This window comes from Camelus bactrianus, chromosome 34 (assembly GCF_048773025.1).
Source record: "Camelus bactrianus isolate YW-2024 breed Bactrian camel chromosome 34, ASM4877302v1, whole genome shotgun sequence".
NCBI classification, from domain to species: domain Eukaryota; kingdom Metazoa; phylum Chordata; class Mammalia; order Artiodactyla; family Camelidae; genus Camelus; species Camelus bactrianus.
This window is the reverse complement of record NC_133572.1, coordinates 2,526,276-2,542,470: the sequence shown is the minus strand read 5'-3', so window position 1 is coordinate 2,542,470 and position 16,195 is coordinate 2,526,276. Positions and strand designations below refer to the sequence as shown.

Below are 16,195 nucleotides of genomic sequence, written 5' to 3'. Positions count from 1 at the left end.
AAAAAAATTAATGGAGCAACAGCAACCTACAGGACAACATTCAACAGTCTAACATACATGTGCCTGCAGTTCCAGGAAGAGGAGAGAAGGGGGAACAGAAAAATATTTGAAGAAATGATAGCCAACCAAGTTTTCAAATTTGCTAAAACCACACTCGTAATGCAGGATGGGAGGGGGCATTCCAAGCAAGGCAGACCACACCAAGGACGCCGAGAAACGAGGGTATTACACAAAGACAAAAGGGACACAGCGGCCCCGAGCGGGGAGCCGTGAGGCTGGACACTCCTCTGGTCCACAGCAGGCTCTGCGTGCCTCCCTTGGCCACTTGGACCTCATCTTGTAGGCCAAGGGATGACCACCTCACCCTCAACAAGAACAAATGATTTTTGGAACCTCAAGTCAGACTGCACTTTCCTAAGAAGGAGGGTCCACGGATGAGAAGGGACATCTGAGGCCCAGCTGTGACATCTGAGCCCTCAGCCTGTCCCCATGGGGATGTCCCAGCTGAGATATCCACCACCGGACCCCATGTGGAACCAAAAACAGAGCCAACAAAAACATCCTACCCATCCGAGAAGGGTCTTCTCCCTGCGACTCCGGGAACCAGGTAACTCTCAAGTCAGAAAGGATCTCAGGGATCGCACACCCTGCCCTTTCACACATGAAAAAAATGAAAGCCCAGAGAAGTGACATGACTGATCCAGGGCCAGCTAGGAGTCCTGACTCCCAGGGGACTGCTCCAGAAGACATCCGGAGTCAGGGCACATCTACACATGCATCTCTGCAAACTCACGGCAGCACCTCCAGGGCAAAGGCAGAGTCCCGGCCTCACTGAGCTCCTGACCTGCCATAGGGTGGGCGCTCCATACAAGCCCCCCTCATGCGCACTGATCAAAAGTAACTCTGGGCCTGACTCGGGAAGGGAGGGAGAGAGGACTCCCTGAGATTCAAGGCCAGAGCCGTCCTGAGCAGGCCTCCCTCGGTCCGAGGGGGACAAGAAAGAGAAAGAGTAGAGAGATTCAGAGAGAGGGCCACACTGGTCTGGCCCGGGGAGTCAGCAGGTGACCCCCAGAGGCAAGGATGGGCTGGTGTGGGAGGGACACTCCTCTGGCCTCTAAACCCTGCTCCTTATCAGACTGGCCACGAGCCAGCCCTGTGCTTGGCTGCCCTCCTCCCGGGGAAAGAGAGGAAATTGTTGTAAAGTTTCCTTCCCCCCGCACCCCTCCACGGCGCCCTCCCTCAGCCCAGCTCCACTGTGGGCTCCGGGTTGGGCGGCCCCTCTTTACAGGGGTTAAGAATGAGCAAATTCTTGAGCTATTCCTGGAGCCTCGATTTTTATCATCCTTCCATTCTGGTCAATTCTGAGAGGCCAGCGGCCGGGAATGCCAGAGAGGTCTGAGCCCGGCCCACCGAACCCAAAATAACCCCCTGCGTGCCTCTCTCAGGCCCTCAGGGATCTGGCCACGGGGTGCACGTTTTCTGACAAAGCTGCCCCCGGGCCCGGCGAGGTCACCTCACACACAGGTGTGGGGGACTCTGAGGCACCCCCAGGTGAGCTGAGGGCGGTGGGAGCAGGTGGTGGGAAGGGGATAAGAGAGACAGAAGCCAGGGCTGGGATCTAGAAAATCTGGCTCCAGCCTCCTCCACTCAACTGCCTGGAGCCCCTGGGGAAACCAGGCTCAGTTTCCTCGTTGTGAAGCTTCCAAGCTGTGGCTTCCTCTTCCCCACAACTTCCTCTCCACCTCCTTGGGAAAGGCAGCGTTAAGTCTCCCTCCCAGAGCTGCAGACACTTTAATAAGAAGCTCCTGGCTTGAGTCCTGCCTCCTCCCCAAAGACATCTCAAACCCCTGCGACTGTGAAGATGGATGGTTTGAAATCAAGCATGTGCCCTAAGTGACTGGGGAGATGGGCTGGATGAGGGGCAAGTTCCTTTTCATATCGCAATGCGGTATTCATTCATTCAAAAGAGATGTGGGTGCCCACGAGGTGCAAGGCAACGAGAAACAGGCAAAGCACCAGTAGAGGGGAAAATCCAGGCCTCTTCTCTTCGGCAGGAATAAGGAGACAGAGACAGAGGTGAGCTGTCAGAGGAGGATCGCCCGGAGGCTGCACAGGTCCTGGGTCTGAGTCCTCTGGCCACACAAAGGCTGCTCAGTGTCCTGAGGTGGGCGGGGGCTCCCAGGGCTCAGAAACACCAGGGCCGGTGGAGGCTGCTCCCTGTACCACTAGGCTTAGGACTTGGCAGCACCCAATGCTTTTCTTCCTGACATCAATCAGGAATGTGTTCAGGATACCTGATTTAAAACCACCACCATCATAAAATAGACATTCCTTCTTAGATGTTTCTTTAAAGTTGCACCACCCCTCCGATGAATGTCTGTAAGGGTTTTTTGGCAATAAAAATTTATTTCTTGGCAAAATTAAAATTTGGCAATTTGGGGGTGGGGCTCCAAAGGAGGAAGGCCCCACAGTCTGAAGAACCACCTTCCACCCTTCCCTTTGCCCCAGAGCCAGGGAGGGGCTCACCCTCACCCCAGCCTACAGAGAGAGGGTCCAGGCCCCCCACCTCACTCGTGGGCACGACAGCACCAGAGCCAGCCACAGTGAGGGCCAGGGAGGCCAGATGCCAGCCGTCCCCCAGAACTGGGGGTATTCTGTGGCTTTCCGTTTCAGCATAAGCAGGTCCTGCAATCAGTATTAACATCCCAAAGACCAGTGGCCCCAAAAGTATTCCCAGAAGAGAAGAAAATGTGTCTGACTCAGGTCCTCCGACTCCAGCGGGAATGTCAGCACCCGAGCCCTGGGGAGGGAAAGGTCACCTCGCCTGACCTTCTCTAGCCTGCAATGTCTAGGTGGGGAGGGGGGCTCGAAGCCTCTACCAGTTCACCACCCTGGGCCTGGAGGCGGGGGGGGCAGGAGCACCCATTTCCAACCTCCCCATCAGCGCAGGCAGCCCCTCTGGGGAAGTCACACACACATGCCAGACACAGGTTGCTGTCAACTTCCTGAAGCACAGTGCTCAGAGCCCAAGGCACGGTCCACCAAGCACCCCACAAGGACACCGAGGCGTGTTAAACAGCCGAGGGTCGTTTGGGTAAGCAGCGACCAAAGTGGATGACCAAACTGCAGTCACTCACGTGGTGTTTGGTCCAAAACCAGGTGTGACTATCAAGCAGGAGGCTCCAGCTGCTCAGGCAGGCTCCTCCTCCAGGTCCTCAACCGGGGGCTCTGGCTGCCCCTCCCGCCATCTCGTCCTTTCCTACTTGGCCTTCGGAGCCCACGCCTGGGCGCCTGGGATGCTGCGGGGCCGAGCCTCGGGGGGAGTGGGAGATGCGGATGGAACCGAGAAGGGTTGGAAGCCCGGTAGGAAGGGTCAGGGGCTCACGTAACCCCGCATCAGCTGCAGCTCTCACACACACAGAACACCTCAGGCCCCGAAAGAGGCCAAGTGCTCACTTACAGCGTCAGTTGCTGATGAAGTGATGCCTCTTGATTTTGCTGCCATGTGAGCGCATCCTCACAGCCACAGAGAACCAGAACCGGGGGTGGAGGCAGAGACGGGTCTCCTGGGTCTCTGCTGATGGACTGGATCCCTACCGTACACCTCAAAGTAGCAAACTCCACTGAGTTTTTCCAATTCCTTGGCCAAAAGGAGCAGCTGAGGTTTCTTGCCTTGCTTGTGATGCCAGATTCCTCGCAGGTCTGCAGAGTCAGCTCCCCACACTGAGCGCTGGGACACACTAAGCCTGTGAGCTGATCTGATATCACGAACCCTGCATCAGTAGCACAACGCTGGCGCCCCCGTCACCCAGAGAAGGGTCAGGGCGGCTCCGAGAGTGCTGCAGAGGCTGCTCCCTCCCACCCCATGGTCCCCACCAGGCCCTGAGCACCAGGGAGGGGCCCTTTCTGCCCCAGTATAGCTGCCGCCCAAGACAGAGGAGGAGAGTGGCCACGAGGCTGGGTTGTGCACGTTTCAGCCACGAGACATTTCTTTTCCAAGAGCTGCTGAGGCTGAGCAGGAAGAAAACAAACCACCAAGGGGTTTTCAGCCTCAAAAGCCCACTCAGCCTTTGTTCTCATTTGATGGATGCACAGCCCACCGGGCAGATGAGGGGCGAAGGAACGCGGGTGCGGAGGGAAGTGCACTTCATCAAGTGCAGCCTGAGATCCCCAGGGGGAGGAAAGTGATGGATGGTTGCCCTGGGGAGGACCTCACCAGTGGATCCATGGCAGCATCCTCTAAACCGGGGCTGGTGTTCCCTAGCGACCCGGAGCAGGTTCTCCCCTGCTTCCTCCTGCCTCCCTGCCACCTGAGAGACATGTCACAGGAGAGGAGGGCGACCATGCACAGCGAGTGTTAAGAAAAGGAAACCATACAGATACCCCTCGGGAAGTCAGGACGTTGGGTCCACCGTGAGTTGCCTGAGAGGTGGCGTCTGATCACGCAGGCTGGGTCTTCTGGCTCCACTGCTGCAGGTAGGAGGGGGCAGGGAGAAAGTCTGGAGCACAGCAGGTGTGCTGTTTGCTGGCGAATGAATGAGCGGGTTCCCAGCAGAGGCCAAGTCTAGGGTGAGCAGCTGGCTTTCATAAGGACCTGTCACTCACTGATGCACATTCTCCAGAGATGCTCTCAAAGTCAGCAGCGGGTACCAAGCAGCAGAGCTCCCAGCAGCTTCCAGAAGGCAGCCAGGCTCCAGCTCTATGCGCACAGCATTCCGGGTGCTACTGCAGGTGTCCCAGAGTGAGGAGCCCCAAGCCCTCCTCCAGCTGGCTCCTCCTCCTCCGAGTTTATCTGCTGCAGCCCAATGGCCAGGCCACGCCCATCTCGCCCCCGAGGTCCCAGCTTGCCTCCACCCCTGCAACCCAGTCCTCAAAGCCCAGCCGCTCCCCTGGGTTCCTCTGCAGGTCCTCAGACAAAGTCCCACCCAGCCCTGCCCTTCAGGGATGGTGTCCGGTACAGTCTCCCTGCGCTGTGGGTACGGACTGCCCCTCATAGGAGACGGACACAGGCTGACGGGCCACCACCATCTCCAGCTTCTCTGTCCACAGTAGGGGAGGGGCAGAGCCTAGACAGATAGTTCCACCCTGCCTCCCCCTCTGCTGCCCCCAGCCTGGGCGGTGCGCACAGACCCTGGACTGGCGCTCCCTCCCCACCCGGCCCATCTCAGCGGCAAGTAGGCGGGAGCCACTCTGGCTGCTAGCTAACCTAGAGTGACTCATGCCCTTGGGAGGCTCTGAGAGCTCCCCTGCCCCACCCGCCAGGTCCCCACATGCTGCATCTGGATCCAAACCCTGGCTTCAAACCTAATTGCCTTCCTGGGGGACCCAACGGCTCTTCCTCACTCAGGTCTCTGCGGTTTGCATGTCCACTTTTTAAACAAAGCTGTTCAGAATCTCCCAGGATTAGACGATGGAAAATTGCAAGCGCAGACCTCTATCGCACTTTCCCTAAAACAAAACGCATCATTCTATACGTTCACATCCCCTCATTCCAACCCAGCCCGCCACCCTGCTCCCCCGAGTCCCTCCCTCTACAGGCCCAGGCCCAGGTCGGGGCTGGAGATTTTAGAGGGCAGGATCCGCTCCCTCTGTCCTCTACGCCCCCGGGGCTTGCTGGAGAGCATCAGGGCCCTAAGCCTCAGCCACCATACTGGGGCAGGTGGCCAGGTTCCAGTTTTACAGCCCCTTCTAGGGAGGGGGCATTCATATCACAGTTCTACACAGATCTACTGAAAGGGCTCAGGTGGGCCTGTCGGCTGAGACCCAGAACAATGCAGAACTCCCTCCCACACAAACCCACTTGGGCAAACACGCTAGGACAAGCACACACACACTAGTGCACGGCCACACCCTGTTCTAACCTCGCTCGGAGCACCCCCTGAGACCACTCCCCTCGCCTGGCCACCGCTCTCAGAGGCCTTCTCCCCGCTCTGAACCTGACACCCTCTCCTCCCTGCGGGAGGGTGGAGCACTGGATGTGCTGGGTGCCCGCACAGGTACACAGCTGGGGAAGGGTGGCCCAGGCAGAGGGGGATGTTGTTTGGGTTCTACAACAATGTATTCGCTCTAATTTTTCTTTTTCGCCTGAGGAAAGGCAATCTTTTGAATCTGCACGAAGGTGCTGTGAGGGTTAGCAGTGGCCCTGTGATGCCAGGGCCAGGGCCAGGAACAGGCCAAGCTTCTACACTGGAGGCCGCAGGACCCTCCCGGCCCTCCTACAGGGACAGCCAAGCCTCCCTGACATGGGGTGGTCCAGGGGGCCAGCTGAGCTGCCTGACTCTTCAGACGCCCTGGATGGTTCTCCACCCCCATTCTTTCCAATTTCCATCACAGGGTCAGACATTTTAATAAATGTTGACATTGGGCATAGAAATGGTCACGAGACTCTCACAAAGTAAGTAATTCATTCAAAGTACAATGAATTTCCAGGCACTGGAAAGGGAACTGGAAGGAAGGCAGGGGGGGAGGGGCATGTAAACTCAAAAGCACAGACAGTGTTAAACAGCAGAGTTTCAAAACCCACCTCCAGGTGGCTGCTGCATGGGGACTGAGGCGCACGCGCTGACACGTGAGCCCGCAGAGGCGCTCCTGCCGGTGGCCCACCCTCAGGAGCCTAGTGGGGCAGGCTGGGTTCGGGCTGTGTTTCTGGTTCAGAGGAGGGCAGGTGGAGGCTGGCCTCCCTCAGGCAGGTATGCTCACCTCCCCACGCCGGGGCTCTAACTGAAGCTGAAATTATTAACTTGTAGGGCTGGAGTCCAGCAACAGAGCCTCTAACTCCAAAATGCGTGGGGCTGAGGCCGGAGGCAGTTCAAGTGAAAGGGCAGCAGGGGTGCCAGCACAGGACGGGTCAGGCAGCAAGACGGGCCACTAAGCAGACAGGTGACCATCCCTGTAAACAGCTTCCGCCCTGGCCCAGCCCCCATCAGCCATCAGAGCTCCCGTTTACTCATTAACTTCCTCCTCCGCCCACCTCTAGGCCAGAGGCAGAGAGGGCACCTGGAGAGGAGGAGGGCTCTGGGAAGCCCCCGGCCTGGAAGCCAAGACCCAGGCAGGGCCCTGGTCAACTCAGAAGCCACCTCTACCAGAGTGAGAAGGCCCCTGAGCAACGGAGGCAAGGAAACCCGCCTAAAGAAAGTCTAACCAGGCGGAGGCAGGATGAGAACCTCCACCGGCCAGCTGCTCATCGTTCCAGAGGCCCAACTGCAAGATGAGAAGTGGCAAAACCAAAGCCTTCTCAGGCCAAAGCCCCAGGAGAGGATAAGCCTCCTGTCTGGAACGGCCTTCTCTCAGGTCTCCCCTACTCTGCCTTCAACACAGACGTGCAGAAGGACAGTCATCTGGCTAGAAATGACTGGTGATGCCAGGGCCATCGGTCCCCCGCCCCAGGCTGTGCATCCTACCGGAAGCTCCCCAGCACGTTCTGCCCCAGGGGTACCCCACCAGGGCAGGCCCCATGGAAGCTCTGTGACCTGGCAGGATGGGCGTGAGCAGCCTGGACGCGTGGAGCCACGAGGACCCTCACCCACTTGTCGTCGGGTCCTTCTGTCCCCGACACCTGATCATCAGCAGACTGGTTTCCCTCAGCATGGCCTCGTGCCCGGCTGCACAGCCAGTCCGCCTGTAGGCGGGGCCCCAAATCCCAGGGCAGCGAGATTGAAAGCAGACACCCCACCATGCCCTGGGGAGGAGGGGGCAAGACTTAAAATGGGAGCCCCGCACCTCAGCTGCAGCTCCAGGAGGGACTCGGGGCGGATGCCCAGGAGGACAAGGGCGGCCGCAGGCCTGGTGGGAAGGGAGTCAGATGGCCTAAGTTTGCGCCCGCTGGCACTCACAATGCGGTCTTAGGCAAGTCTCTGACCCACGCTCCACCTCAGCTCCTGCCACTGTGACCGGGGAGAAATGATAGCAACCTCAGAGGACTGTTGTGAAAGTTAAATCAGATTTAAATGCAGATTTAACACAATTTAAATTCAATTCGTTGTGGAAATATGTAAGAAGTCTGAAACTGAGGCCAAGGATGACAATGACAGATATGAATACTGACACGTGAGTATAATGTACAAAGCATGACAGGACTAGAAGGGCTGTGTGGCCGCCCCTGGGACACCCAACAAGCTCTGCTGGAACTCACAGACTAGGGGATCCCTTGGCAAGAAAAGCCAGCAGCCAGCACCGTCCTGCTCACCACACCCACCAGCACACACAGGTTCTTCGAAGGTAAGAGATTTCCAAATCACCCAGCAGGAGGAAGCCCCGGGATGCATCCCACATCACGTAAGACATAAAAGGCCCAGGTCTGCAAGCAGCACCCCAGAACCTGAATCAGCCCCACCACACCGCGGTCCTGCCCAGGCAGGCTCCGCAGGGGCCTCCGTGCGCAGGTGCTGCGATCAGCAAGACCCTGGGAGCCCTCAGGGCAGAGATGAGGACCCCGGAGAGGGTCGCGGCAGAGGGCGCCCACCCGGAGCGCCGGGGGCATCCCGGCAGCAGCCAGTATAGAGGAGCACACGGGTGGGACTGGCCAGATTCCCACAGTCCTTCCTGGATGGCGGGCGGGAGGTCCTCCACCCTGGCTCCCAAGCCTGCTGGGAGGAGGCAGGAAACAGGAAGCTGCAGGCCTCTACTGCTTCCCCGGGCTTCCTCCCTACGATCAGGGTAGTTAAAAGAAATTAAGAACACTGCCAGCCACCATTCAGAGACAGTGGGGAGGGGGAGGTCTCTCCTGGCTCCCGAAGCCAAGTTTAAGGAGCTTATCAATTCAAAGTCAAGAATTAGGGTGGAAGAGGGGAGGGAATAGTGCCGTGGTAGTGTGTGAAAGCGTGCTCCAGGTCGCGGGTTCAATCCTTAGTACCTCCATTAAAAAAACATAAAATTAGGGCGGAGAAACATCTAGAAAATGTCAACATGCTGATCTATCCCCTCCCCTCCAAGCCACAGTTAAAGAGCAAGACAGACTCTGGCTTTGGACAGTTTATAACACATGGATTTTCAGAGGCCCCACCACACAATGGATTCGGAGCGACACCGACCTGCGTTCTTTGAATCTCCTGCGAACACCTTGGCTGCTGACAGATCAGAGAAGACCCCAGGATGCTCCTGCAGGAAAATAAAACATTAGGTCATCACTTCACTGTGAGGCCACTCCAGGCTGACCTCGGTTCAGCCACGGCCACTCTTTGGGCTGCAGTCTCCCATCAAGAACCCATTCACTCAACAGATGGAAAAGTCCAGAAAGGGCACACGGGTTCCAGCTGCTGTGCCAGTTCCACTCGGCTGGCGCTGTGTGCTAAAGCACCATGAGAGAGCCCCAGCCCTGGCTCGCGGGAAGGACGGCTGTGATAGATTAGTGATGTCTGCCGTGTGCCGTTCTAGAAGGAACAGTATCCGTGCCACACAACTGCCACCCCTGGGGTAGACCCTTGGCATCCAAGGATTTAATGTGTGCAATTTGATCACTCACAAATGAGACAAAGTTTCACGATACGTAAAAGTCTGTAACTTTACTGAGACACGGGTTTGACTCACACACCCTCTGAGGCCGAGGTAAAGGAACAGGCCACCTTGTTGCTTCCATCCCTGCCACATCCAAAGTTACTCGTGGGGAGTAATAAAAACTGGTGGAAAATGGCCACCAAGTGAGAGATAAAACTGCAGCAGCAGTTGAAAGGGTAGTTAACTTGGGGTGTGAAGATATATACAGGAAACATTTGGCCCTCTGCGGAAACATGACTCCAGAGAAAGCCAGGCCCGTATACAAATCATGCTGTGGATGCAATTTAGGACTCTAGAAGGTGCAAGATTCAGTTCTTTTTTGTGGGGGGAAGGGGTGGCAAAACGGACCTTTTATTGTTGAGATATAACTGACATAGAACATTCTATTAGTTTCCACAATATTTGCATAGACTGTGAAGTGATCACCACAGTAAGGCTGGTTAGCATCCATCAATATCCAGAGTTACAAAATCTCTCTTGTGATGGGAACTTTGAAGATCTACGCTCTGAGCAATGCTCAAGTTCACAGTATGGCATGACTGTTAACTCCAGTCACCACGTGATACATCATACACCTTCAGGACAGAGAACGTTAGGATCCACCCTGAGCCTACTCCCCGCCTCTCAGCATTGAGTGCTGGGCCAAGGAGAACACAGAGGCAGACAGAATCCATGCCCAGAGGGGCTTCCAATCTAGTCGGAGGAACCACGATGTCCCCTGGAAACAGCAAGTGGCCCTGCCTCAGTCCTCCAGTCCCCTCTGCATCCTTTCCTCACCGCCCCCATCCAGCCAAGCCACAAATGACCTCAGTCCTGCTTCCAAAATATCTCAGCTGCCCAGCCACTCTCCCCACCATGATCTCCTCTCTTCACGGACCCCATACTCACCCTGCTTAGGCCTATCCCAGCCTCTGCGACCCCTACTCAAAAACCTGCAAAGTTCCCAGGACCCCAAGGCTGACCGCAGTCTCCCAGCACCAGCAGGCAGCACGTGGGGGGCATGTAACTCCTCTTCAATGAATGGATGGATGGAGGGATGAAATTCCTTGGCTGGACATTTAAAGTCACCCACAGTATGGTCTCTATCTACCTGTCCAGCCTTTCCTCTCTCTGGTTCCTCCCACACAACCCACTCACCGGCCCAACTGCACTAGTCACGCGCCCCAACACTCTCCCAGCGCCTTTCCTCCCTTCTGTCGAAATGCAAGCCGCTCTTCAAAGGTCACATCAAACACCTCTTGCAGTATAAAGTGTTCCTCTGGAGTCAGGGTGACTTAGCCCCCTGTTTGAACCCACATATTAGAGGCCATTCATCTCATATTTTGAATTGTCATTTTCCGAAGCCCTTTCTTAACCCTTTACTGCATTATATGCCTCATGAAGACAAGGATCCTTACCATTTTGATTTTTGCACCATCAGAACTTCACAGACTCTTGTACCAAGACACACATACTAGGTGTTTGTGGACAACACTGAAGGGTCACCCCACGCAGGGTGGGAAAGCCAGGAGAGACGAAGACGTAAAATGCCACAGGCTCTCCAAGGAAAAGGGTTCTTCTGGTATGGGCGGCCAGGGAAGACTCCAAGAAGGAGCTCAGACATGAGCAGCATGTTGAAAGAGGGTAGGAGAGAGTGGGGAGGAGCCTTCCAGGAAGATGGAACAGTAGGCGCTAAGGGGCAAAGATGGAATGAGCTGAGCGGGCCTGGGAGATGAGTCTGGCCGGACCAAGGCTTCCTAGGGAAAGAAGTTGGGGATTAGGCAAGACAGGCAGGCCAGAAGAGGGGAGGAGGGACGTGAAGGGCTAGGCTAAGGCTCCCAGAGGAGATCCAAGCCCTCGTCATCCGTGGGATGACCGCCACCGCAGGCCTGGGCCTTAGTGGGAGAAGAAGTCCTGTCCTCTCTGGTTCTGAGCGCATCAGCCTAGTCCCCTCGGCGAGGTTATAAATAACAGGCATTGCTGACTGCACACCTGCTGCGCACGAGGCCCTAAGCTACATGCTTCCCATATGTTATCTCACTGCTCCTTCCAACAGCCTTGAGAGCTTGGTATTGTTATCCTCATTTTGCAAGCAGGAAGCGAAAGCTAAAAGAGGTGAAGGCACTTGGCCGAGGCCTCCCCGGCTCACCCGTGCACTGAACAATCCACCGGCAGCGCAGTTATATTCCCTGCAATGAGGACTGGCCCTCCCACCACCGACCCAGCGTCTCCTCATCCACTCCTCCAGGGCCACACTGATTAAGCACATAGTAGGAGCTTGAGAAAGCACACTGAACAGAATGGAGGCTGCCAGGGGCTGCAGGGGAGGGGGACATGGGGAGCTGTCTGACGGGTGGACAGTTTCAATTTTGCCTATGGAAAAGATCTGGGGATCAGCTGCAGGACAGTGTGAGTAAACTTGACATAACTGAACTGTATGTTTAAAAAAGGTGACAAAAGGTAATTTTTGTTATGTGCTTTTTAACCACAATTAAAAATTTTAAAGTTAAAACACACTTAGTAACTGACTTATTGGCTGCTCATAGCATCTTACGCTGTTAATTATCCGATGCTGGAAGAGACTCTAGAAGCATTTTAACCCAATAACCCTCCAAAACAGACAGCTGGAGAGAGGAGGTGACTTGCACAATTAGGTGACATTAGAGCTGAGATCGGAGCCCGGGCCCCCACAGGCTCAACAGTAAAGAACGGCAGGGACAGCCTAGGCAGGACAGAAGACACAGCACAAGAGGTCGGAAGCCACAGGTTCAAACCCTGCTTCTTCTACCTGTGAGTTCTGTGACCTCAGAAGTCATTTATTCTCTCTGAGCCTCATTTTCCTAACTTGTAAGAAGGCCATTAAAAATAACATCTGCTTACAGGGGAGGATATAGCTCACTGGTAGAGTGCATGTTCAGCACGTACGGGGTCCTGGGTTCAATTCCCAGTACCTCCAACTAAATAAGTGCCTCCCCCCCCCCAAAATAACATATGCTTTACAAGATTATGTGTGACATCCAGTCAACGTGCAGCAAAAGCACTTGGTCAACTACAAATTACTTTACAAACATGAATTGTTGTTACAAATATTAAATATCTGTTCATAGGTTTAAAGATTAATATCTGCTTGAGATTAACATATATAAAAGAGATAACCAACAAGGGCCTACTGTATAACACAGGGAACTATAGTCAATATCTTGTAATAAACTATAATGGAAAATAATTGAAAAAGAATAATTTACATATATATGTATAACTGGAATCACTTTGCTGTACCTCTGACACTAACACAACGTTGTAAATCAACTATACTTCCACTGAAAAAAAAAAAGATTAAAATCTGATTAAATCAGACAAAAAATAAACTCCCTCTCCATTCTGGTCTACTCTCAGCTGTTCTGGGCCTTGCACACAGCAGGTCTTCAATAAGTAAGCACAGAATTGAATTAATCCTTCAAGTTTTATCTACTCTGGTCTTATTCCCTCCTTCACCCCCAACCCACAGCCCAGCTGCACCGGCCATGCCAGGACCAGGCGGAGGGCAGGAAGCTCGTGTGAAAGTCTGCCTCGCGGGCTGCATTCCTTAGCTAAATATAAATAATTTGTCCAGTCCATTGTTTGACATTATCCATAATACCTCTCCTCCCCTTCCCATTACTTACAATGACAAGCTGACTGCACATCTTTATAGCAGAACATACATACAAAACATTCTCTATGGCTATTTTTAGTAAAGAGAGGGAAGCTGGCTCATATACAGGGATCAGAGCATGAGTCCTCAGTTTTCTCCACTAGTCCAGGAAAGCTTCCTGGAGGAGGAAATACCTGAGTCACCCCAGGGAAAAGAACAGCTGCCGGTCAGAAGGGCACCCTCACATAATGAGTTTGGTTCTCCCAACCAAAGGAAGGTGAACACTGGGGCCTTATCCTTGTTTGGGGGATGGGGAGAAAAGGTCCACCCAGCCCAGGGGATCCCAGACTCCCCCAATGCCTCAAACTTCCCCGCCACCACAGGCATTTGGGAAAGAGGTAGCAAAGGGATCTTTTTCAGGGCTAGTTCTGAAATACATAAGCACAAATACTGCTCTCGGTAAGGAGCTGGTTTCTTGTTTGGACTTTTTTTTTAAAAACCACAAAAAAGTTTTTTAAAGTCCCAAACTTGGATGCACAGATGGACTACATCTCCGACCCCGGGGCGTGCCAAAGCCCTGTCACTCTGATGCCGATCTGCCAGCGGTGGCCCAAGGAGTGGCCAGGGGTGCCGGGGGCTGCGGACAGCCTCCCAGCCCTGCTGAGGCCCCGCCCTCCCCGGGGGCGCTGTGTGGACCACCCCAAGCCGGTCCACTGGCTCCCACAGTCAGAAGCCCTTGACAACTCCGGGGCTCTCCCTTTTCGGCTGCATCCTACAGACCCCCCATCCCTTCGCCTGGGACTCCGCCGTCCACTCCCTTAGCCCCGTTCCCGAAGGGTCTTCCTCGCAGCCTCTCCCCTTGCAGACCCCTCTTCGGCCCGTCACCGGGCCCTGGCACTCTCCTTCTCCTCCCAGGCGGCTTCCCGCCCCCTCACCGGGCGCAGACCCCATCCCTCCCTCAGCTCGACCACTGCCGCCCCCCCGACACCCCCTCCCGGGGGCGCCTCAGGCCGCTCGCCCCTCTGGGAACCCGGTCAGGGGCTTGCCGGCCTGGGCCCCCCCGGCCCCTTAACCCCGGGCGCTCCCGAGCCCCCGGCCCGCGGCCCGCCGCCCCGCCCGCCCCGGGCTGCACTCACCGCCCTCCCAGGAATGTGGGGTGCAGCTCGCTCGCGATCGCGCGCCGCCGCCGCAGCCGCTACCACAGCCGCCGCCAGCGGAAACAGGGGGCGGGGCCTGCCCTGAACGGCGAGGCCGCGGGGCGGAGCCATCCGCGGGCGGGGCGGGGCCTGTCCGCGAATGGCAAGGCCGGGGGCGGGGAGGGGCGGGGCCGGCCGAGGGGCGGGGCCGGCCGAAGAGCCGCGAGGCCGAGGGGGCCCGAATCCCCGCGCGAGGTGTGGGGGAGGGGGCTGAAGCTCTGAGCCGGAGAGGGCATTGCGGGCGGGGCGGCAGGTGGCTAAGAGGTGTGCCAGGCTGAGGGTCTGCCGGGGCCCAGGGCCTCCAGCACCCACTGGCCGGATCCCCAGCGTCGGAGCCGGAGGGACCTAGGGGGAGGCCAGGGCCGTGCTGGGCGCGGACGTCCCAGGCCAGGCGTCCGGGGCCAGGCGTCCCGGGCCAGGCCTGGCTGTCCTCCGGAAGGCTTGCTCCCTCCCCTCCGCCTGGATTCTCCTTCGGGGCGCTGGTGCGACCCCTTCTCCTGCTGCAGGGGCCGAGGCCGCAGCCTTGTCAGAGTTTCGGGAGAGGTCAGGGCCAGGGAGTTCGCGCCCCTGCGCTCCGCGCGCAGACACCGCCTCAAGACCCAGGCAGGGATCGCGGCTTTCCCCCTGGAGCGGGGTTCGGTGGCCTCCCGCCCCACCCCCACAACTAGGCAGCCCTTTCCTGGTGCGCCTGAGATGTTGACTCTGCTATGCGTTGGAGACTGCCCCCTGAGAGGCTGTTGGAGGAGCCGCTGTCCGCCTCCCCAGGAGTAACGGCCTCCAAGTGTTGGTAAAGGGCACGGCGCGCCCGGGGGCCCTGAACTGCAGTGGGACAAACTCAGGTTACAAGTCTCCGGCCCAGGGCTTCCTATGGACCTTCCTCTCTGGGCCTGGATTCTTGAAGCCAGAGGCCTGGACTCTCTTCCAAAGTGACCACTAAACTGCCACCTCTTCTCCTCTTTACCGTTTTTGGAATGTGTCTGTGCTTCCCACGTGCACCATCCTGTGCTAAGAATAATTTGAGACAAAATTTTTTAACCTGACTGTAATCACCAGGTCTTTTCCTAGTTAGACTGGCAGTTTCTGCTCCTCTCCTGGGCCCCCTCCCCTCATACACACACGACCTTGTTTTTGTCTATTAGACTTAACTCAATAATTCATCCCCTCCGACTCCCCTGTCCCTTCCTTCAAACTCTTGTTTGCCCTGCATAAAGTCTTCCCAGGCTGAGCCCCTGCCAAGCCCCAATCTCTCTCGGCACTGCGGCAGCCCTTGAGTGCATGTAACTAGCTCTGCCCAGCTTCCAATAGAGGATATTGAGGCCCAGAGGTAGAGGGATTTGCCTGTGATGTCCACTAGGTGAGTGATCTTACTGTAAAGCCACTGGGAGGCAGCCTTGTGTGGTAGCAACCACAGGGCTCTGGAGCTACACAGACCTGGGATTGAACCCTGACTCTGCCTCTCATGGGCTGTGACCTCTCTCGGTAGGCCTCAGTTTCCTCACCTGTGAAATGGGGTTAGCCACAGGGCTGATGGAATGACCAAGATGATGGAGGCAAAAGCACAACATTTGATGTACAGTGGGTGCAAACATTAGCTTCCCCTGCCCGTTGAAGGAAGATACTCAAATCTGAAATAATATGATTATGGAGCCTTAAGGCTGGAAGAAACCTGAGCAGAATCCCCTCAGCAATAACCCAGAAAGTGGCCACACTGCTCACCCTCCTTCGACACACCCAGAGATGGAGGACTTGTGTCTCTGAAGGGGGTTACAGCTGGCAGCAAAGCTGTAGAGGGTAAGGAAGTATTCAACATAGAGGAGGCAAAGATGCCTCAAGGTCTGTGGGGCGGACACACACCCACTGTGTCCTCTGAGGACAGAAGTTAAACAAATGACCT

The 16,195-nt window shown here is 56.1% G+C and overlaps 1 protein-coding gene across 1 annotated transcript in view; it reads right to left on the bottom strand.

The window, feature by feature from the left end:
- Positions 1-14,382, bottom strand: part of TSPAN9 (tetraspanin 9) — a 167,099-nt gene extending 152,717 nt beyond the window's left edge. The window contains exons 1-2 of the mRNA XM_074357607.1: positions 14,242-14,382; positions 9,030-9,096 (exon numbers count right to left, since the gene is read on the bottom strand). Coding sequence (XP_074213708.1) covers positions 9,030-9,096; positions 14,242-14,373 — 199 coding nt within the window. The 5' untranslated portion in view covers positions 14,374-14,382. The remainder of the gene's footprint in view (positions 1-9,029; positions 9,097-14,241) is intronic.
- Between the last annotated feature and the right edge of the window lie 1,813 nt (positions 14,383-16,195).